At 37.8% G+C, this 23,389-nt stretch overlaps 2 protein-coding genes across 4 annotated transcripts in view; one reads left to right on the top strand and one right to left on the bottom strand.

The window, feature by feature from the left end:
- LOC134226633 (mucin-4) overlaps window positions 1–23,389 on the top strand; it is an 817,146-nt gene that overhangs the window by 666,268 nt on the left and 127,489 nt on the right. The gene's annotated exons all lie outside the window — the stretch shown is intronic.
- On the bottom strand, window positions 8,597–19,868 carry LOC134216428 (uncharacterized). Its single transcript, XM_062695323.1, has 3 exons — window positions 19,216–19,868; window positions 18,692–18,963; window positions 8,597–8,902 (listed from the first exon to the last, which is right to left on the bottom strand). Exons 1-3 carry the CDS (start codon window positions 19,622–19,624, stop codon window positions 8,597–8,599), a joined length of 987 nt encoding a protein of 328 aa, XP_062551307.1. The 5' UTR covers window positions 19,625–19,868.

The following is a 23,389-nucleotide window of genomic DNA, read 5'->3' as shown; positions in this document are numbered from 1 at the left end:
GCCAAAAATGATACTTCCCGATACACATATCCCAGAATATGACATTTCCCTGAATATGACATATTCCTGAATATAGCAGGCCATTAACATAACATTATTTGGCTTAAGGTCATTCGACATGAAGGACATTTGGGATAATTAAGAACAGCATCAGAAAAATCTTGCATAGGTATAAAACAATCATAATTGTTACCCTTCATCGGAATAATGGTATGCCCAGTGAAAGGCAATGATTAATGTGTTTCCTTCTGAATGGTGGATGTGTTGCTTCTTTAAAAGTAGGCATTTGCCCGGAATAAGGAAATGGTTGGTGTGATCCCTTCTTTAAAAATATGCGTTTGCCCGGAATATGGCATCGATGGATGTTTTTCCTTCTTTAGAAAAAGACGTTTGCCTGGAATAAGACTTTTCAAACCCACAATCCCTTCTTCAAATCAGTCAGTGTTTCCAAAAGCCTTCTTTTAATCAAATGATAAAATATGAATAAGTAAACACAATTACCCTGTTGACTGTTGGTTTTATCATTTTCCGATTTTAAAATAAAAATGCAAACTAAACTTGCAATTCCGAGCAAGGCCGGGTACATAAAGCTAGTATATATATAAAACTCAATGTTTGTATGTTTGTATGTACATACATAATGTTCCAGCATAACGTCGGAACGCATTGACCGAGTTTAACCAAATTTGGAACACACATTCTTTATCTTAAGGAGACCACGATAGGGTGGTTATGGATGCTGTCTCGAAAAGGGGGAGGGTGTGGAGGGAGGGGTATTGCTTAGTCATCGATCAACTCAGTGTACTTTCTGAACCCCTTGGCCGATCTCAACCAAATTTGGAACACTCATTCTTTATCTTAAGGAGACGACGATAGGGGGGTTATAGATGCTGTTCGGAAAAGGGGGAGAGTGTGGGGGGAGGGGTATTAGTCATCCATCATCTCAGTGTACCTTCTGAACCCCTTGGCCGATTTCAACCAAATTTGGGACACACATTCTTTATCTTAAGGAGACGATGATAGGGGGTTATGGATGCTGTTCGGAGAAGGAGAAGGGTGTGGGGGGAGGGGTATTGCTTAGTCATCCATCAACTCAGTGTACCTTCTGAACCCCTTGGCCGATCTCAACCAAATTTGGAATACTCATTCTTTATCTTAAGGAGACGACGATAGGGGACTTATGAATGCTGTTCGGTAAAGGGGGAGGGTGTGGGGGAGGGGTATTGCTTAGTCATCGATCAACTCAGTGTACCTTCTGAACCCCTTGGCCGATCTCAACCAAATTTGGGACACTCATTCTTTATCTTAAGGAGACGACGATAGGGGGGTTAGGGATGCTTTTTGGAAAAGGGGGAGGGCAATTGCTAAGTTATCGATCAACTCAGTGTAACTTCTAAAACCCTTAGCCGATATCAGGCAAATTTGGAACACACATTCTTTATCTTAAGGAGACGACGATAGGGAGGTTAAGCATGCTCTTGGGAAATAAGAGATGGTATGTGGGGAGGGGTATTGTTTAGCAATCGATCAACTCAATATAAGTCTTGAGCCCCATGACCGTTTTGAACCAAATTTGTATCAAATATTGTCTGTCCTAAGGAAACGATTTTAGTGGATATTGGTAGGTTCGTTTAAAATGGGGAGGTTGTGAGAGAGAGGTATTGTTTAGTTGGCGATCTATTCAGCATAACTTCTGAACCCATTTCCGATGTTCACCAAATTTGGAACCCATATTCTCTGTCTATGAAAGACTACATCAGACTGGGTAGGACTGTCATAGCTGAACGAGAGAGAATATATTTATTAAACGAACAGTTTAGTATACCTTTTTATCGCATGGGTGAATTCAAACCAAATATTAAAACGCGTATTGTTTACCCAAAGGAAACTATTTTAGAGAGGCTTGGAGGAGTTTTTGAAATGCGGGAGGATGTTGGGGTTGGGTATTGTTTAGAAAACGACTTAATTTAAAATCCTTCTTATTTAGTTCATCCGAGGTTCTTTGACATTGTACAATGCTCCGAAAGCAATTCCTCAAAAATAGCAAATCCTCGACAATAACATTTCCCTGAAAATGACATATCCCTGAATGAAGCAGGCCTTAACATAACACTATTTGGCCTAAGGTTATTCGACATGAAGTGAATTTGGGATAATACTGAACGGCATCAGAAAAATCTTTCATAGAAAGCATGCATTTGCTGGGTATAAAGCAATGATAATTGTTACCCTTCATCGGAATCATAGTTTGCTCAGTGAAAAGCAATTAATAATGTGTTTCCTTCTGGATGGTGGATGTGATTTCTCCTTTAAAAGTAGACATTTTCCCGGAATAAGGCAATGGTGGGTGTTATCCCATCTTTAAAAATATGCGTTTGCCCGGAATAAGACATCGGTGGATGTTTTCCCTTCTTTAGGAATAGACGTTTGCCCGGAATAAGGCTATTCAAACTCCCTTCTTCAAAATCAGTTAATGTTTCCAAAAGCCTTCTTTTAATCAAATGATAAAGTATGAATAAGTAAACACAATTACCCTGTTGACTAATTGGTTTTATCATTTTCCGATTTTAAAAGAAAACTGCAAACCAAACTGGCAACTCCGAGCAAGGCCGGGTACATAAAGCTAGTTTGGAATAAATTTTCAGCATTGTCACTGCTACCCGCCGTCGTGATGCTGTGTCAAATTTTGTAGAACAGCTCATTCCGCTCTTTCCGCGGAATCCCGATCAAAATGGCTCGCGCGCGACTGAAAGCAGCTTTCTTGCATTCAATAAATTAAGCTCGTTAGCCCCGCCCTTTTGGGATCTGTATGGGTGTAAATAAAATGTGCACTCATAACGATCAATGAAGGGGCGGGAATTACTTCATTAGATATAAGAAAGCTGCTTTTCTGCGCGCGCGAGCCATTTTGATGGGAATTCCGCAGACAATGTCGGAGAATGATATTTGCCCAAGGCAGTGGCGGAAAAAGCGGAAAAAAAATGCAAAAAAAAATAAATAAGAGATTTTGAAAAAATAGGTTTTACCTAAAACAAATCGAAACAAGGCACGTTACATTTTTTAGCGAAGAGTCCTAATTGGAAAACGCATCATAAGTGAAAAAAAATGTTTTGCACTTTTTTTTCCCAAGCAATTTTGTCAAAAATCCAAAAACCAAATATACAAGAAAGCCAAAGTATTATTCACGCTAATAACGCTATAATCTAATACATGAGATTCATAATATTTATTACCAATGGGAAAAAAGTATATCTTTGTTGTCATTTTTCAACGAATTATAACTGAAAATCCATCTTCCACTCGATACTAACGATCTGTTCGTAAAAAACCCAACTTAATTTACCGAGTAGTGATATTGCCTTTCTCGCATTTAGCCAAGGCACCAACCTTATATGGTGAATATTGTTCGATGTACCATTTTATTTATAACTTTTAAACGCAATGGTCGATCGTTTTAAAATTCAATAGTGATCAACTAGCCTTTGCCCCCTGTCGAATGAAACTTGTTGCGAAGAAATCGGTTAAGGATTACTATAAGAAAAGATGTCTAATGTTTTTCCAGCTTTTGTGCACACACATACACACACACATACACACATACATACACACGGACAGACAGACATTTGTTCAGCTTATCGAGCTGAGTCGAATGGTATATAACACTATGGGTCTCCGAAGCTTCTATAAAAAGTTCGTTTTCGGAGTGAAATGATAGCCTTTCGGTACAACTTTGTTGTACGAGAAAGGCAAAACGGTTCTCAAATTGACATTTCAATTTTTATGGCTCAAATTCATCTGGGGGATTACTAGGTAGTAAATATAGTCACTACATGGGAAACAATAAGTAGAGCTCTTGTTAATAAACATAAAAATATTGAATTTGTTGGTGGCAATATAGTTGCCACTGCCTTATAAATGGTTAAACCGCTCTTTGCGGAATCCCGATCAATATGGGTCGTGCGCCGGAAAGCAGCTTTCTTGTATTCAATAAATTAAGCCCGTAAATTTGAATGGATGCAATCACTAACAGAAACCAAGCTTACCCGCCAAACGCCGATGCCACCGAAACAGTTCATTTTTGCAATTAAACCTTTCTGTTCAGAAAATGCTAGTCCTGAGAAGAACCAATTGTCTTGCTCCAATGCGCTTTCCCAATAATGAATAGAAGCACCGCCACTGGCGGCACGGGATCGCAACAGTGCTATTTTTTATAGTCAACCCTTTCTTCAAATGCTGGTTCGTTGAGGCTGTATGATCTGCAGCAACACACCGAGAACCACCACCAATGCGTTGGATTTCTGTTGAAAATGTTACCAGCGCCTCCGTAGTGTTGTGTCCGCTCCGCTGCGATCGCTCTGATGCGTCCGCTCTGCGTAAAATCTTGTTCCAATTGAGGATTAGATCCAAACCCGCAAGTGATTGATTTTTAATGTCTGTGCTAGTGATGCATGTACGTGATTGGTTGGTTTACCTATTTCTAAACTTTATATCAATTACCAATAATAAATAGTTTAAAATCAGTATTTTCATATACATACAAAGAAGCGTTGACTCGTCCTTGATCGAATGGTCCAAAAAATTTAAAATCCATCGAGAAACGGCTGAGATATTAAAGTTTAAAGTCTATCATATTTTCGTGACGGTCCCTGATTTTCGCAATCGTAAGGTGTACCCCAATATAGAAAAAACAGACGTAGTCCTACGTCAAAATCAATTATATCAATGTTATTTTGCCAATTCTCCATCGTTGTCGGCTTTGGAGCATTTCGTTGATTGACATTTAGTCGAATGACATTTCGTCTAAAAGACGTTTAGTCGGAGGGACTTTTGGTCGAATCCAAATGGATTTCTTATTCTTTTCATTGATACTCTTTCTTCCACTCAATATTTATACAATATTTAATTCAGTTTAAACTTCACTTCCATAATTCGTTAATTATTGGCCGAAAATTTAATTTCGACCAAATGGTCATATAACTTAATGTCTTTTCGATGTGATGTCTTTTTGACCTAGCTTCATTTGACGAAACATCATTCGAATAAATATCTTTTGACCATGTGGTGTAGATTAATCGTAGTTGGTTAAAATGGTTCGTCAATATCCTATCGGGAACATTCTCCGTTTTTCATATTATTTATTCTTTTTATGAACCCTTCATTCTTTGGACAATATTGGTGCAATAATGATGTGACTTTTCGGAGCACCGCAAAAAAAAAATGACTAAAGTTTATTTCAAATATACAATCGACGGAACGTCATTCGACTAAATGTACCAAGATCATTTATTTGAAAATCTGTTTTCGATCAAATGTTCATTAGTCCAAACATCGTTCGATCAAAAGTACGATCATTCTTCATGCTAAAATCTGATTTCGACGTAATGTCCTTTCGACCAATTATCGTTCGACCAAATGTCCTACCTCTAGTGGACCAAAAACCCATTTTCGACTGAATGTCCCTTCGTCCAAATGTCATTCGACTTAATGACATTCGACAAAATGGTATAGACTCTTCCTTGATCGAATGGCCAAAAACAATCATATCATAATTGGAGCTTTGTGGTAAATATGCTTTATCATGTCTTCATTCAAACACAATTCCGTATACAATGTTCAGATTTCGAGGATTCCTACGTGATATCATATTAAATGAAAATAAGACAAGTAAACTTTGCGGGTACAAGGCTAAAAACCGTCTTATAGCCTATTCAGATTACGCCATTTATCATAATAACTATCGTGTTAAATATGAGAAAGAAAATTGAATGTATGTAAATTGGCATCAAGTTTCACTTTATCATGATGTTTATTATTAAGAATGGCGTAATCTGAATAGGCTATAAAGATCATATACAGATTTTTAAAATTATTATGAGGAGGGTTTGCAGAAATCGGTCTCATTACCGAAACTGTTTCGAATTATTACAAGCCATGAAAGCAAGTTTGTTAAATCTGTATACAAGTGCGAAAAAACAAAATCAGATAGGTAACCCCCACCGATAAGTGATGATAAAACACTCATTTTGCGTTGGGGATCATTTTTTTTTGCACAGCTGTGTAAAACAAGTTTAAATGCATCATCGGAACCAGTTACCCCTGCGCTTGGAGCCTTTTAAAGGAAATGTACGCCTCCCAAATCAGTTTTTTAACGTTTTTTAGAACTTGCGAAAAAAAGTCTCTCACGGTATTCTACATATGGTAAATGTTTACAGCGATGAAGCAATTTGTATAGATTTCTGTTCCATACGGTAATTATACGCAGTGCTGGCTTGGGCGGCCTTAGAAAGATCTGCACTTGCTGCCATATACCTGCTATGCTAGTTTCCATTTCCCCTCCAGTTTTGAGTCAAACACTTTAATATCATCGATTCGCTCACACGTGGTGGTGAAAATCTCAGTTTAATTTCATCTAAAGACCCGATAAAATTTATGACACTACAAATTGGACGGGCACCAACCGAATGCTTTGTGGTGCGCTGCGGCAACCAACTCACTTCTCGACTAGAATGTCCTTCGTTGTGGTTCAGTTCGTAGCCAGACCATCCGTCGTCCAGTGTGCTCTGTTCCTGACGCCTTGGCAGGACGCTGCAAATGAACCTGAATATTAGTAGCCATTAAATTTTAATTCTAGTACAAGATTACGCTCATTAGTTTCCATGTCGCTCGGAGGCCGTTCCGGTTGACCGGCCATTTGTGCTCTTTCCCAGATTGCTAGTTTCCATCAGGTTCTCATCCCTGGCACCATACCATACTCTCGAATGCATCATTACCGCACGGGTTCATCCCAACCACCACCACCAGCACCAGCACCACCAGCGACAGCAGTAACTTCCTTGGTTATAGTTGAGTCGCCATTTGAGAATCCCTCAATGGATAGTTTAACAATGGATAGCATTGGCGTAGTTGTTATACTTTTAAATTTCAGTAAAAGGTGTAGAGACCTTTTTTTACAAATTCAATTATTAGTTTATTGATGAAAATACTGAATATTTTACATGAATGTCTCACTGAATTTGTACTCCTTGCCAACCGATAATGTCTTGATCCAAATAAATCATTCTTATCATTTAGCATCTCCCAAATCCACTTAGATGAAGAGGCGTGATTTTCACTGTTTTCCAAAAACACCCAAATATAAAAATCCCAAGAAATATCCCGGCTCGGGGGTACAGAATTCCCAGAAGGGAACTCTCGCTACGCCACTGCCAGTGTAGGCGCAAAATTGACCGGCTTCTGATGTCGGGTTCCCAGGCAGCACATACCCATTTGCACAAGAAGACATGACGTAGGTTACGCCAAAGCTTTCTCGCTCGTAAAATCATCAAAATAAAATGTTTTTTTCCTGGCAGCAAAGTGGGGCGCAAGGTTGTGAATTCCATCCACGCGATTATCTTTTCAAGCGAGCTTTTTATCCATCAGCGCAAAAAAAACGCGGCGGCAGTCAGCATCAGGGGGCTAATTGCCTTCTCAGCTGGGGCCGCCGCCGCCGCCGCCACTCGGTTGGTTTTCACGTGATCGCGCTCACGGTAAAGTAGGGAACGCTCCTAATGAGCTCTTTCATCGTTGGAGTTTTTTTTTTCTGTGTGTTGCTGTTCGAAAAAGGAAAATACGCTGAGAAAACATGCTGAAGAGCATTTGCGAAATGAAATGAAAGCGTCCGAACGGAAAATAGGTATAACGACCATGGGAAAGAAGGACAACCTGGCATCCAGTCGAAAAACAGTTGTTTCAGCTTTGGACCGGGGATTAATTAAGATTAAGATGAATTCCTAATCATGAGTTATGGGGCGGCCGTCAGCTGCGCTGTGGTTTGATGAGCTATTTCGGGATGATGATGGCTCGAAACAACAAGACACTAAATAATAGGTTTCCAAGCTGGCCACTTCATTAGTGAAACTTGAATCACGTTAAATTTGAAAAGAGATACATTTTAAAAAGGTGCGCGAACAAAAAATTGGCATTTGAATAAAAGAAGCTGATGCATATTACTGGCTGCTGCATTGGATGTAGTTACAACATCTTGCCTATAGCATATGTTACTTACGAATTTCCACTGGAAGCTTTTCCAAATTTCGATCCACGGTTTTTTTTTAAGTTTAAAAAGATCTCGAAATGCGAAAGTGGAAAACTATTATATCGAAAATAATCAGTTTCAATACTTAGAAAGCTAACATGTATCTCTTGTTGGAGCTCAGGGACCCCCTGGGAAAAATAATACGCAAGTGACCAAAATATTGGCCCTAGCAAAGTCTTTCACAGTTAACCAACATGACATCTAATTTGAACTAACTCGCCGTTTTGGTTTTGTTAAAGCACTATCGATCGGGATAATAAAGATAATAATCACAGCATTCTACTCCAAGAATGAATATTAGCTATCCTTTTAAATTCATTTCGCTTTATTGTGAAGTCTCAAAGATTCTTCCCCAATAAAGTTCAAGAAGTGCATGTAATCTGTACTAAAGTGTTGCTCTGCGTTCTACTGGCTTGCCCTTACTTTATGCAACAGATCTACACCCGCTAGCTTCCCATTTCATCTCCAACAATGCAACCTTTGAATTGTAAACCTAGCTGGAACTATGACGAAACTCCTCAATTATCGCAACAAAGTATCATTGTTTTCGAGCTCCCCACAGTCGAACACATACATCAGCATCAGAATCGCCGCACACGTGTCAAGGTCCTTTTCGACATCAGCGCCATCGTCGGCCATCAAATGCAGCAAAGTTGCACTCTCCGCTGCCACTGTTGCCGGGGCCGGGCTGGGTTGGTACAAAAACAAACCGACTCGAATTAAAACTTTCCCTACTTCGGAAGAGGGCGCCCAAAGCTGCTTACAGCTTTTTTTCTTCTCTCTCTCGCCCATCTGCTCTTTGTGCGTGTGTCCGCCTCGAGTTGGGCCCTAGTTGGAATGTTTTTGCTTTCCTAATTGCTTCATCGTAACATAAGCTCTTTATTTCCACTAATTTTGAAGAACGGGAGCTTTCCTGAGCACAACAGTCGCTTCGGGTCCGGTTCGAAATCGAACTTACCTTCAATGCTTTAACTGGGGCAGTGTTTCCCGAAGTGTGGATCGCCATAAATTGGTGCGACGAAGTTGATCACAGGTGGGTCACTGTTTCGCTTCGAGATAGGACGGTTTCTTGTGTGTAATTTGTTATACAGTAAACCTTACTCAATATTGAAATGGCTGTCGAGTTAGGGAAGTATCGAGTTAGGGAAGTATCGAGATAGGGAAAACATTTTTTTTCTAAATATCAAACTCTTTTCATAGCATGTAGAAATATGGTTTTGGGTCATTTGGCCGAACGCCAATTGACCGAATAATTAAAATTGTTTCTTTATTAACTGAAGTGAGATGTTTGTAGCGAATTGTAAGTACTGAGAAATGGTAGTGAGTACGTGTATAGTGAGATGTATGCAGTGAAAAGTTAGAAGTGAGATGCGATAGTTGCGAAGTAAGAAGTAGAAAGTGAAAAGTGATGGAAACAGAAATAAGAGGTGAGAAGTGAGAAATGATATTTGGGAAGTGAAAAGAGAGATGTTGAGAGGTAAAAAGTTGGTGGTGACAGATATTACAAAAAATAAGGAATACACAAGAAGGAAAGAGGAAGAAGTAAGAAGGAAGAAGAAGGAAGGAAGAAGGAAGAAAGAAGAAGTAAAAAGAAAGATGGAATAAAGAAGAAGAAAGTGGAAAGCAGGAATAAGACGAAAGAAAGTGGAATGAAGAGGGAAGAAAGAAGAATATGTGAAGGAAAGGTTATAGAAAAAAAATTTACTTTTACGATAGAAAAAAAGGGGAAGAAGGAAAAAGATATACAGTGAACTCTCCCTTACTCGATATTGAAGAGACCATCGAGTTGGGGAGGTATCGAGAGAGGGAGCTAATTTATATTTGGCCAAGTAGTTGAAGTTTGTTTCCTTATTATGTGAAGTGAGGAATGAAATGTTCGAAGTGAAAATTGAACAGCGAGAATTGAGAAGTGAGAAATGAAATGTTCGAAGTGAATAGTGAACAGCGAGAACTGATAATGAGATGTTCGGAATAAGTAAAGAGTAGTGAAAAGAGAGTACTGAAGAACGGAAGTGAGTATTGAGTAGTGAGATGTGCGACATGTAAGTAGTGAAAAGTGAGGAATGAGAAGTGAGAAGTCAGTGGCAAGAAGTGAGTGGTGAAAAGAGAAAAGTAACAGTTACGAATTGAAAAGAAGGGTGTTAGTAGACATAAACAGAAGCAAGGAGTGAGAAATGAGAGATGATAATTGGGAAGTGATAAGCGAGATGTTGAGTAATGCAAAGTGAGTGGAGAGTTATAAGACAGAAAGAAGAAGGAAGATAGAAAAGGGAAGAAAAAAAAGTTCTTTTTTGAAGCAATTATATAGCCTTTCGGTACAACTTTGTTGTACGAGAAAGGCAAAAAGAAATAAGGATAGCAAAAGAATCGTTTCTTACTTCTCATTCCCCTGCCTTAACTTTTACTTCTTTCTACTCATTTCTCACAACTCACTTTTCACTTCTCATTTCTTACATTTCACTACTTACTTCTTTCTTCTCTCTTCGCACATCTCGCTTCTCACATCTCTCTTCCCACTACTCTCTTTTCACTCCACACTTCTTACTTCTCACTATGAATAATTTCCCATTTCGCACAATTCACTTCTCACTTCACACTTCTTATTTCTTTTTCATTTTCCACTCCTCCCTTCTCATTAATAACTTCTTATATCTCACTTATAACTCATTTCTCATTTAGTGATTTCACTTCTCACTACTTCTTCGCACTTCAAATTTCTGACTTCTGACTTCTCACTTCTCACCACATATTTCTACTTCCCACTACTTACTTCTCACTTCTTACTTTGCAGTTCTCACTTCTTATTTCTCACTTTTTACTTCACACTTCGAATTTCTCACTTCTTCTTGGTCTTTCACTTTTTTTTTACTTCTCAATTGTCTCTATTTCTCACTTCTTATTTTTCAATTTCTCACCTATCACTTTCCACTTGTAACTTTTTATTTCTTTCTTTTCACTTTTCATTTCTCACTTTTAACTTTTCACTTATTACTTTTCATTTCTCACTACTCACTTTACACTTCGAATTTATCACATCTAACTTCTCACTCCTCATTTCTCAATTTCTACTATTCACTTCTCACTTTTCACTTTTCACTTCGCACTTCGAAATTATCACTTCTCTCTATTTATTTTTTACTTCTCATTTTTCACTTTAGACTTCTCACGTATAACTTCTTATATCTCATTTGAGAGACAGATTGCGACAGATTCCATCCAGTAAGGGAAAATATTGAGTTCCAGAACATCGAGTTTGGGAGAGTTCAGTAGGAAGAAGAAATTAGAAAAAAAAGTAAGGAAGAAGGGAGACAAACAGAAGGAAGAGGGAAGCTGGAATGAAAAAGGATTGATTTTACTATTTCCAATTCTTACGTCACACTTCTCTTTTGTCTTATCTCACTTCTCATTGGTCGTCCCTCGTTTGCTTCTCACTCCATAATTCTTAATTCTCACTTCCCATTTCTCGCTTTCTACTTCTCATTTCTCGCTTACTTTTCACATCTCACTTCTCTTCTCATTGCTCGCTCCTCACTCAGCATTTCAAACTTCTCTATTCTCACTTTTCACTACTCGTAATCTAAGTTTTCTCAACTATTCGGCCAAACGGCATTCGGAAAAAGGGCTCGACGCCGTGTATATCGCGCATGTGATCAATCTCTGGCAACATCGAGTTAGCGAGGTGAAAAGGCATCGGAAAGTTACTTTAACTTAGAGAATAAGGGAGGTATATACTTACGGAGATTCAAGGGACTTTGATCGAATTGGGGAAAATATCGAGTGACAGAACAACGCCCAGTCAACACAAGATCGTATATGACGTCACATTGGATGCTAAAGTGGAGGCGAGTACCTATTCCTAATACCTATTCCTCATGCAACATGAACTCATATCGCCTCCACTTTAGCATCTCATGTTGCATCATATACGATTTGGTGCTGACTCGGCGAATTATGGAGAGTTTACTGTAAGTGGAATTTACATTTCCCGTTAAAAATTATCACGTTTCATTGTCTCAGTTTCAAACTCTTTAACTTATTCAAGGTTAACTTTCCCAAGGAATCCAAGCCTCTAACAATTTTAACAGTCAAAAATAAAAAAAAATTGCTGCACGGGTTCACTGGCCTCGGCCTGAAGAATTTTTCTAAATTAAAAAAAAAAGTTAGTTCTTTGTTTACGTGCCCTCCGTCCAAGGACTTAACGACCCCTCCACAGGTCACTGCGAGTTGTTGGGCTTACCTAGCTCTGAGTCCATTTGGAAAAAGGTTCATAAAAGGACGATGCTGAACAGTCAGAGCTGAACGTTAAAATATATGAAAATGACGGAAAAAAAAAATATTTTCCACCAACATACTGCTAACCACGGTACGAGAGTTGAAAACGTCTGCCTTTGGGGGATTTCGATAGGAATATACTCGCTTGTTGAAGCCATGAAACAAACGGAGCCATACCTCATTCAGTCAACGGGAAATTGATTGGTTAGTCAGAAATGTACTTTCCGATGGATTTTTACTTGCAACAATGTTTCCGGGAACGGAAAGACCACCAGGAAACCGACCCATCACCGCAACTACATGCTTGATCTTGAACAAATTGGAAAAGCTGAAAGGGAACCGCCTGTTAATTTGATGTCTAAAATTTAGGGTATTCTCGGTTCAGAATATTCACACGTATAACAACGATAAGGGGATAAGATAAGATAAGATGAAATAAGCAAAAACAAAAATTGTGGCCTCGAAAATATAAATAGGACTTCTGCTATGGACGGGATATGGCTCAATGTTTATGGCTTCATTTTTTTTTCGCTTGAAGTTCTTCCGGCATACGAACAACGTGACCAGCCCACCGTAGTCTGCCGTTTTGTATGAGCTTAATAATATCCAGCCCTTTATACACCTGGTACAACACGCGATTCATGCGACGCCGCCGTCCAACCAGCTAGCAGGCATTTCCTCGTCTTCCCATATTTTCGACGTAATATGGTGCAGAGCTTCATAAAGATGCTCACTGCCATGTTTGCGAAGTTCAGCCGGGAGCTCTTCCTTCCCCGCAGCTTTATTGTTTTTCAGCTCTTTAACAGCCTTTTTAACCTCATCTAGCGTAGGCGACTCCACAGTTTGTTCATCGTCGCTAATATTTATTCTGTTCACCGATGCATCGTCACTTCCACTATTCAACAAAGTCCCTTGTCAGCAAGTTCCCTTGTTGGTCGTTGCATATGACGGTAGATGGCGCTGTCTTTCTCCGCACGCCATTGACATACTCATAAAACCTCCGCACATCGTTTTGCTCCATTTTTTTCTGCGCCTCACTAATCACTTGTTCTTCATATTCTTTCTTCTTCCTGCGGTGGGTTCGTTTTTCGGCTGATCTTGCTTCCTTGTATCGATCTCTATTCGATCGGGTACCCGACACCAACATCCGGCTTTTGGCAACGTTCTTCTCGTCTGTCACTCTCTGACACTCCACATCGAACCAACTTCTCGTGCTGTTGTGCTCACCGCTCCATGGATCGACTCCCATAGATCATTGATGTTGTCGCTAACGTTGATTGCATTTATCCGTTCGTCGAGCTTCTGGCGGTACTCAGCCAATACTCCTTCCGCCGACAATCGCTGGATATTGTAACGCATCGTTTGCTGTGATCTTTCGTTCGATACAGTTGACAACCGTGTTCGAATTTTATTGACAACGAGGTAGTGATATATATATTGGTAAAAAATAGATTGGTAATATATATATATATATATATATATATATATATATATATATATATATATATATATATATATATATTTAATATAAAATATATATATATATATATATATATATATATATATATATATATATATATATATATATATATATATTACTATATATATTTTTACCAATTTTATATGACTCTGATCACTACCTCGTTGTCAATAAAATTCGAACACGGTTGTCAACTGTATCGAACGAAAGATCACAGCAAACGATGCGTTACAATATCCAGCGATTGTCGGCGGAAGGAGTATTGGCTGAGTACCGCCAGAAGCTCGACGAACGGATAAATGCAATCAACGTTAGCGACAACATCAATGATCTATGGGAGTCGATCCATGGAGCGGTGAGCACAACAGCACGAGAAGTTGGTTCGATGTGGAGTGTCAGAGAGTGACAGACGAGAAGAACGTTGCCAAAAGCCGGATGTTGGTGTCGGTACCTGATCGAATAGAGATCGATACAAGGAAGCAAGATCAGCCGAAAAACGAACCCACCGCAGGAAGAAGAAAGAATATGAAGAACAAGTGATTAGTGAGGCGCAGAAAAAAATGGAGCAAAACGATGTGCGGAGGTTTTATGAGTATGTCAATGGCGTGCGGAGAAAGACAGCGCCATCTACCGTCATATGCAACGACCAACAAGGGAACTTGCTGACAAGGGACTTTGTTGAATAGTGGAAGTGACGATGCATCGGTGAACAGAATAAATATTAGCGACGATGAACAAACTGTGGAGTCGCCTACGCTAGATGAGGTTAAAAAGGCTGTTAAAGAGCTGAAAAACAATAAAGCTGCGGGGAAGGAAGAGCTCCCGGCTGAACTTCGCAAACATGGCAGTGAGCATCTTTATGAAGCTCTGCACCATATTACGTCGAAAATATGGAAGACGAGGAAATGCCTGCTAGCTTGGTTGGACGGCGGCGTCGCATGAATCGCGTGTTGTACCAGGTGTATAAAGGGCTGATATTATTAGCTCATACAAAACGGCAGACTACGGTGGACTGGTCACGTTGTTCGTATGCCGGAAGAACTTCAAGCGAAAAAAAAATGAAGCCATAAACATTGAGCCATATCCCGTCCATAGCAGAAGTCCTATTTATATTTTCGAGGCCACAATTTTTGTTTTTGCTTATTTCATCTTATCTTATCTTATCCCCTTATCGTTTATATACATGTAAATTTTCTGAACCGAGGATACCCTGAATGTTAGACATCAAATTAACAGGCGGTTCCCTTTCAGCTTTTCCAATTTGTTCAAGATCAAGCATGCTGTTGCGGTAATGGGTCGACTTCCTGGTGGTCTCTCCGTTCCTGGAAACATTGTTGCAAGTAAAAATCCATCGGAAAGTACATTTCTGACTAACCAATCAATTTCCCGTTGACTAAATGAGGTATGGCTCCGTTTGTTTCATGGCTTCAACAAGCGAGTATATTCCTATCGAAATCCCCCAAAGGCAGACGTTTTCAACTCTCGTACCGTGGTTAGCAGTATGTTGGTGGAAAATATTTTTTTCCGTCATTTGCATATATTTGAACGTTCAGCTCTGACTCTTCAGCATCGTCCTTTCATGGACTTTTTTTTAAATGGGCTCAGAGCTAGGTAAGCCCAACAACTCTCAGTGACCTGTGAAGGAGTCGTTAAGTCCTTGGACGGAGGGCACGTAAACAAAAGACTAACTATTTTTAAAATTTAGAAAAATTCTTCTGGCCGAGGCCAGTGTACCCGTGCAACACTTTTTTTTTTTTAATTTTTGGCTATTAAAATTGTTAGAGGCTCCAAAAAATATGGATTCCTTGGGAAAGTTAACCTTGAATAAGTTAAAGAGTTTGAGACTGAGACAATTAAACGTGATAATTTTTAACGGGAAATGTAAATTCCATTGTAAATAGATCATTGATGTTGTCGCTAACGTTGATTGCATTTATCCGTTCGTCGAGCTTCTGGCGGTACTCAGCCAATACTCCTTCCGCCGACAATCGCTGGATATTGTAACGCATCGTTTGCTGTGATCTTTCGTTCGATACAGTTGACAACCGTGTTCGAATTTTATTGACAACGAGGTAGTGATCAGAGTCATATAAAATTGGTAAAAAATAGATATGGTAATATATTGGTAAAAAAAATATATAATATATATATATATATATATATATATATATATATATATATATATATATATATATATATATATATATATATATATATATATATATATATACAGCGATTCCACGGGAAAAGAATAGAATTGCAAAAAAAAGTTGTCAAATTTTGCTCAAAATCGCTTGGTATGTTCTTCATCAAAAATAATTAGACCCGTATTTTTTGATTTTTTTATTAGGGTGACCATGTTCGATATAGGGTTACCAGAAAAATCGCTATTTTTCGAAATTTTTTATTTTTAAAAAATCATAACTTTTGAACCACTGGCACTGGATCGATTTGCAATATTTATGGATAGAAAGCTTATTACTTCTAGTTCTTACTAAAATTTTTGGTTTGGTGTATTGGCGTACTCAAATTTGCTAAAATGGTCAAAATATTTGTTTTTTAGGATTTTTTAAATGTTGGACCACAACGACTATATATTTTTAAAAATTCAATTATAAATTCAATTATAAAATTCAAATATTTTTACATAACATATAAAAAAATTAGAAATGTTAATCGAGCCGTTTTTGTGTTACATTTTTTTGAAAATTTCAAGTTTTCTGAACATACACACATGGAATGAGCATAATTTTCCATCACTTCAAAATAACTGCGGGAATCATTCTGTTGAAGTTATCAAACTCATTCCTAATAAATTCATGATAACCATGTGTACTAATCCAGTTTTATTTGTGAAGTAATGTACCTATCAAAAGTAGGGGAGACTTGTCCAATTCTGACCCCATTAAATGTAAGAACTATAAATCACCCTCACATTGTTTAAAAGCAGAGACCAACATTGCTAGGGTTTACTCAACCATGGTTTACGCTTTAACTGGAACCACAATGGTCCGTTAGCGTCCTAATTCAGCATGAGTGCTCATGAGGGTTGCAGAGGCACTCATGCCGAATTTGAGTGGTAGCGTAAACCACGACTGAGTAAACTTAACTATTTTGAATTATTCCACAAAAGGGTCATTTTGAGTGAACCGAACTGAAACTAGAATATATTTTTTTAGCGTGTAGATTTTTTTTAATATTTAGTGAAGTTGAAAAATCAATTTTGAAGTCCAAAAAACACAATTTTTCCGACCAATGAAATCTACGCTGAAATTCTTTGTGTAATGAATGCTTTCCATTGGTATTATTAAAAATTTGGCAACCAGCGCTGTCTGAGAGAATCTTGGCTCTGCTATATTGAGGAATGGTAGCTCAAATCTCAAAGCTTTAGACTACAAGCAATGGTTTTCTCTGATTACCTTCAATTAAAACTCAGCATTTAATTTGATTATTTTTATTTTTCATAATTCATCAAAAAAAATATTACATAGCAAAATTCTTACAATTTAACACACTTTTCTTCATCTGAAAACGAAAACCGTTTCACGATAATGTAATTTTCATTTTGTGGCTTAAAGTAATGAAACGATTGTGTCCCAGAGATTTGTTTTACACGAGTATAACGGTTCTTTATTTTCTTTTCCATTGCATTGCAATCTTTTTCGGAAAAAAACTCGTAATACATTTTGGAATCTACTTTAGAAACAGCCCAAGAGTAAAGTTCGTACGCAGTTGTAATATGATGGCCTTGTAAACTTGCTTTTGAAGCGTTTCGCTTTAGAACACCTCCTAAAACGTCACAAGGCCCTTTTCCATGGAAAGTGGCAAAAAAGTTCCACTCTGCTTTAAGACCGAAGTCTTTGTACATGTGGCACAAATTGAAAGCAGTCATCTTATTTTTGTATTGACTGCCTGATCCATCAGAAAAAAATGGATATTTTTCAGGTAAGGTAGCTTTTTTTAATGAAATTCACACAATTTGTTATAAACAGCCGAACGGCAACATGGTTATGTTTAGTAAATTCTGCGATTGCTATGAAGCTTGTAAACTTTAAATTTTGTGCTTCATCTTTATAATATATGGCAAAAGGATGGATTGTGCATTAAGCGTTTGCCCAATGAAAACCTTGCATAGCGTCCTGAATAACAAAAGAGTAATTTTCAGAGAAGTCAGCAATTATAATGCAATCAGTTGCTTCCAAATTAATTTTAAGTTGTTTTAAGTACTTTCCTTGTTGCTCTGCAATAAAATTATGCGGAGATAATTCGCTTACTTTTTCTAAAAATGTTTCCACATACTCTTCTGCATCCATTCGCATTGAATTTAAATGACAACGATCTGTTTGCCTCCATTGTTTAAATTCTAAGGAATCGACATTTTCAAGAGAATTCATCAGGTCATTCTCTAGTGTCTGCGTACCCGGGCAATGATCACAGGTTTTCAACCAACATTTCTCTGTAGGATTTTCACAAAGTATTTTAAAAAACAAGTCATGATACGTTTTAAAATGGTTATGAATAAGTTTCTTGTCCTTAAGGGTTTTAAACATTAATTTAACATTCTGATGATAAATGCATACGCAGACAGTATGCGTTCCACTTGAACCAGCTAGAATACAGTTTTTTGGGCGGCTGCTGGAAAACATTGAAAATCCAATTTTAAAAGTAAAATATTGCTCTTTGAAGATTGAATAAATTTCACGAAGGTTACATAAAAGTAACCTGCGCTGTACATGCACTTTTTCTCCTGCCATATTTTCAATAACGAAATCCCTTTTCCCAGGACATGCTCTGCTTATCTCGTCACTATTATAAAAGTCCCTAACTACAGTTAGAGTATCATCGCTCAAAGACAACATATTTACTCTGGTCTCCGGTGTGCTCATAAAACCTTTTTCAATCTGTAATTTCTTTGCATGTTGAGCAGTTCGTTGCGAAACACCGAATTCTTGCATAATTTTGTATGCAGTCCAGGATTTGGGAAGGGAAGTTAGAATCCTATAACGATCGTTTCTGTCAGATATTTCATCAAATTTTGCCTTCATTTGTTGAAGAATTTCCTGACCGTTTCCGGGTTTCTGGGCACCAGCACTACCAATTGATTCAGCACTCGTTGATTCCAAAGAAAACAAAGATTCTGAAAACAAGATGGAAAAATAACTATTAGTTAGGAGCATGTTTCTTCATATAATGTAATACATATTGTATTCGATTATTCTATTTTGTTGCATGATAGGCAACTGCTCTACAAATTGAGCTACTAGGTCGGATTAGGTAAGATTATACGGAACTGATGTTTTTTCAATTTTCTGAATAATCGAGTACAACTAGTATAACGTAGCAAATCATGATGTCTGAATGAACAAAAAGAAGAGATTATTCTACTTACCAACACTAGGAACAGCGTCAATTTCCGATGATCCAGCGGCATTGGGATCGATTATTTCGAAACCACCATTATTGATGTTTGCTGGTGCGGCGAAATTGTTCACTCTAGATGGTCCCGCCACGGCGAAATTATTGGTGCCTGATGGTCCAGCAACGGCGAGATCATCAAGTTTCGATGGTTCAGAAACGGTGAGTTCTTGATTTTCACATTCTATATTAACTGCACTTGGAGCTGCTGGCTCGTTTCCTTTCTTGATAATGCGATAAAGTCGGCAATAGCAGGTATTACAAATGTAGGAACAGCTTTTATCCAATTTTATTCTCCTTTCCGCTGCATAATCATACAGTTTAGGAGTAAGTTTCCTGTAACAATTACTCCAAACATGGCAATTTGAGCATTCGTGCTTCATTGTATTAAACGTTTCTTCAGTAAGGCAACTGGACAATTTCACTGATTTTCTTGACTGACATATACTTTATCTTATAGACCACTTTAAATAGTCCCTTTGGGTATCATTTAGGTAGAGTGAACAAGGAAAAGGAGACAGATGAATCATAATCAAAAAAGAAAATACAATGAATTACCTGCATCAAAAATATTGAAAACATATAAACAAAGCAGGTAACCTATTGTATGGATTGGTGAAAAACGACATATTGCTTTGCCGATTTTGGAGAATGAAGTCATCAATAACAACACCAGACTATTCCGATTGAATTATTTTCAACTATTGCGATTCGTAAATTCTTCTAATAAACGAGACCAAACAAACACTCTTGAATAACATTTTCATACTTTTGATTTAATTTGAGCTATTTGAAATAGTGGAGAATAACGTTCATTCCATGTGTGTATGGGCAGAAAACTTGAAATTTTCAAAAACATGTAACTCAAAAACGGCTCGATGAACATTTCTAATTTTTTGATATGTTATGTAAAAATATTTGAATTTTCATAAAAAAATATAAAAATATATAGTCGTTTTGGTCCAACATTTAAAAAATCTTAAAAAACGAATATTTTGACCATTTTAGCAAATTTGAGTACACCAATACACCAAACCAAAATTTTTAGTAAGAACTAGAAGTAATAAGCTTTCTATCCATAAAAAAATATTGCAAATCGATCTAGTGGTTCAAAAGTTATGATTTTTTAAAAATAAAAAATTTCGAAAAATAGCGGTTTTTCTGGTAACCCTATATCGAACATGGTCACCCTAATAAAAAAATAAAAAAATACGGGTCTAATTATTTTCGATGAAGAACATACCAAGCGATTTTGAGCAAAATTGGACAACTTTTTTTTTTCAACTCTATTTTTTTCCCGTGGAATCGCTGTATATATATATATATAGGGGAACAGACGGCTTTGGCAGGTTTTGTTCTATTATTGGCAGGGGGTTTTTGTCGAGCGAATTTTATGAAATTTGGCCACAATATTCTTCGATATGCAAAGAATGTTTGGGCCAAATTTGAGCATAATCCGTCATAAAAAACCCCCTGCCAATAATAGAACAAAACCTGCCAAAGCCGTCATTACCCCTATATCTATATATATAAAAACCAATCTATGTATGTATGTTCGCTAACTACTTCTGAACCACTTGGCCGATTTCAACCAAATTTGGTACAGACATTCTCTATCCTCAGAGGAAGTTAACAAAGGGGTGGGATGGTCATGTAGAAAAGGGGGAGGGGTGTTGGGAGGGGTTTTGTTCAGAAAACGAACAATTCTGTGTAACTTTCAACTCCCAGGACCGATTTCAACCAAATTTTGTACACATATTCACTACGAGGAGGTAATCATATGGGAGGGATTTGGGAAAGGGGAGGGGTCTGGAGGGAGGGTTTTGTTTAGAAAACGGGCAATTCAAAGTAAATCATGAACCCCTGTACCGATTTCAACCAAATTTGGTACACACATTCTACATCATAAGGAAAAGATAACAAAGGGGATGGGATGGTCATTGGAAAAAGGGAGGGTATAGGGGAGGTGTTGTCTTTGGAAAACGAGCAACTCAGTGTAACTCCCAACCCCAGGACCGATTTCAATCAAATTTTGTACACATATTCACTATGAGGAGCCGATCGTACGGGAGGGAAATTTGGATAAGGGGGTAGGGTCTGAAGGGAGGGTATTGTTCAGAAAACGGGCAATTTAGTGTAACTTCTGAACCCCTGTACCGATTTCAACCAAATTTGGTACACATTTTCTATCCCTAGGAGAAGATAACAAAGGGGTGAAATGGCCGTTGAGAAAAGAGGAAGGGTAAAGGGAAAGCGGTTGTCTTTAGAAAACGGGCAATTCAGTGTAACTCCTGACCCCAGGACCAATTCTAAGCAGATTAAATGATTAAATCATTCAACTCTATGATTAAAGATTATGATTAATGAATTATAATTTTTGAAAATGATGACTGATAATGATTAATGATTAAATTCATTTTTGACAATAATTAACGATTATGAATAATGAAAAAACCGTTGGATTATGATTAACGATTACCGATCGTGATTAAATGTTGACACACTATGTGTATGGTTAATGATTAACGATCGATATGATTAATGATTGATGATTATGAATGATCAAATTGCATAGTGATCCATAATCGAGTAACCTTTATTCCAAATTTTAAAAGGTATGATAATTATATGATAATGATTCAAGATTAATAAATAAAAGCAAGGTATGCAATGATCCAATGTTCCAGCATAACTTCTGTACCCCTTGCCCGATTTCAACCAAATTTGGAACAAACATTCTTTTCTTAAGAAGGCGAAGATGACAGGGATCGATCAACTCAACACTTCATCGAAATCATGGTTTGCCCAGAGAAAAGCAATGATTAAAGTGTTTCCTTCTGGACGGTAAATGTGATCATTTCTTTAAAATAGACGTTTTTCCGGAATAAGGCATCGGTGTATGTTTTTCCTTCTTTAGAAATAGACGTTTGCCCGGAATAAAGCGATTTTGGGTTTGATCCCATTTTCAAAATCAGTCAATGTTTTCAAATGTAATCTACCTTCTTTTAATCAAATGATGAAATATCAATAAGAAAACACAATTATCCTTTTGACCTATTCCAATTCCGATGGTGAAAAAAACTGCGAATTAAACTGGCAACTCCGAGCAAGGCCGGGTACATACAGCTAGTATATATATATATATATATATACAAGTTTTCGTAGGGATTACTAAGAAAAGGTTTTTAAAAAAACTAAACTACCAGTTACAAGGCTAACAACAGAATGAATGAATTCTCTTTATTGTTCCGTATTTATTAACTCTAGCACTTCGTTATCACTACTATTCTCCTAACATCATTATCTATGCAGCAAGTCGTTGTCGTCTTGTGCCGGGTAGGCATCCGGTTAGTTGAACTCAGAAGCGTGGGCGTGCACTTCTTATACTTATCTCTTATGCTGTGCACTGGTCCTTTGCCTTCTTGGAAAACATGTTGTCTCGTGTTCTCAACGTTCTTCCGTTGATCGGCTTATCTGCTTATGCTCTGTGAATTGAGGGTGTTGTGATGTTGCGCCTCCTATGCTACCCGTGCTGTAACTCGTTATCTGGATACATCTGGTTATTGGTGCCAAGTGGTGAAAAGGGCAATCTTATTTGTAACTGCTCCTACCCCGAGTTCGAATCGTCCCGATTCGAATGTTCTGGATTCGTAACACTCTTCTTGGTTGGTCTTGACTTGATTTCGTTGCTGTGTATATACCTTACTTGAACCATCCGGTGCTGCTTTGCTTTAACTACGATGTACGTCAACAGCACGCATCCTAGAATGATACTAATAGAGAAAATTCCTGCCAGGGCATATGTCTGGGAAACGTTATCAACTCCAAGCACTGTAAGTTGCTTCCTATTCTCTAGATTGAGTTTGTGAAGTCTCTCCAGGGAGATGACTGGTTCAAAATGTGTTTCGTCTATTTTCAAACCATTGAGGGGTACAATTAATGCGGGTGATGCATGGTGAAATTCCAGGCTGCTAAATGTTTGATTATCGATTGTGACAGAACAGTTGCTGAAGTGGATTAAGTTTGTTCCGATGAGAGTTCTGCTGGATAGCTGGCAGTTTGTTGAAAAATTCGCTGATGTGGCATTCTTGATAATAACGAGGTTGTCGGTTAACCTCTTGATGCGGTTTTGGTTTACTGTTTCCGTG

This window comes from Armigeres subalbatus, chromosome 1, assembly GCF_024139115.2.
Source record: "Armigeres subalbatus isolate Guangzhou_Male chromosome 1, GZ_Asu_2, whole genome shotgun sequence".
Taxonomy (NCBI): domain Eukaryota; kingdom Metazoa; phylum Arthropoda; class Insecta; order Diptera; family Culicidae; genus Armigeres; species Armigeres subalbatus.
The sequence above is the reverse complement of the archived record's forward strand: the minus strand, read 5'-3'. Positions and strand labels throughout refer to the sequence as shown.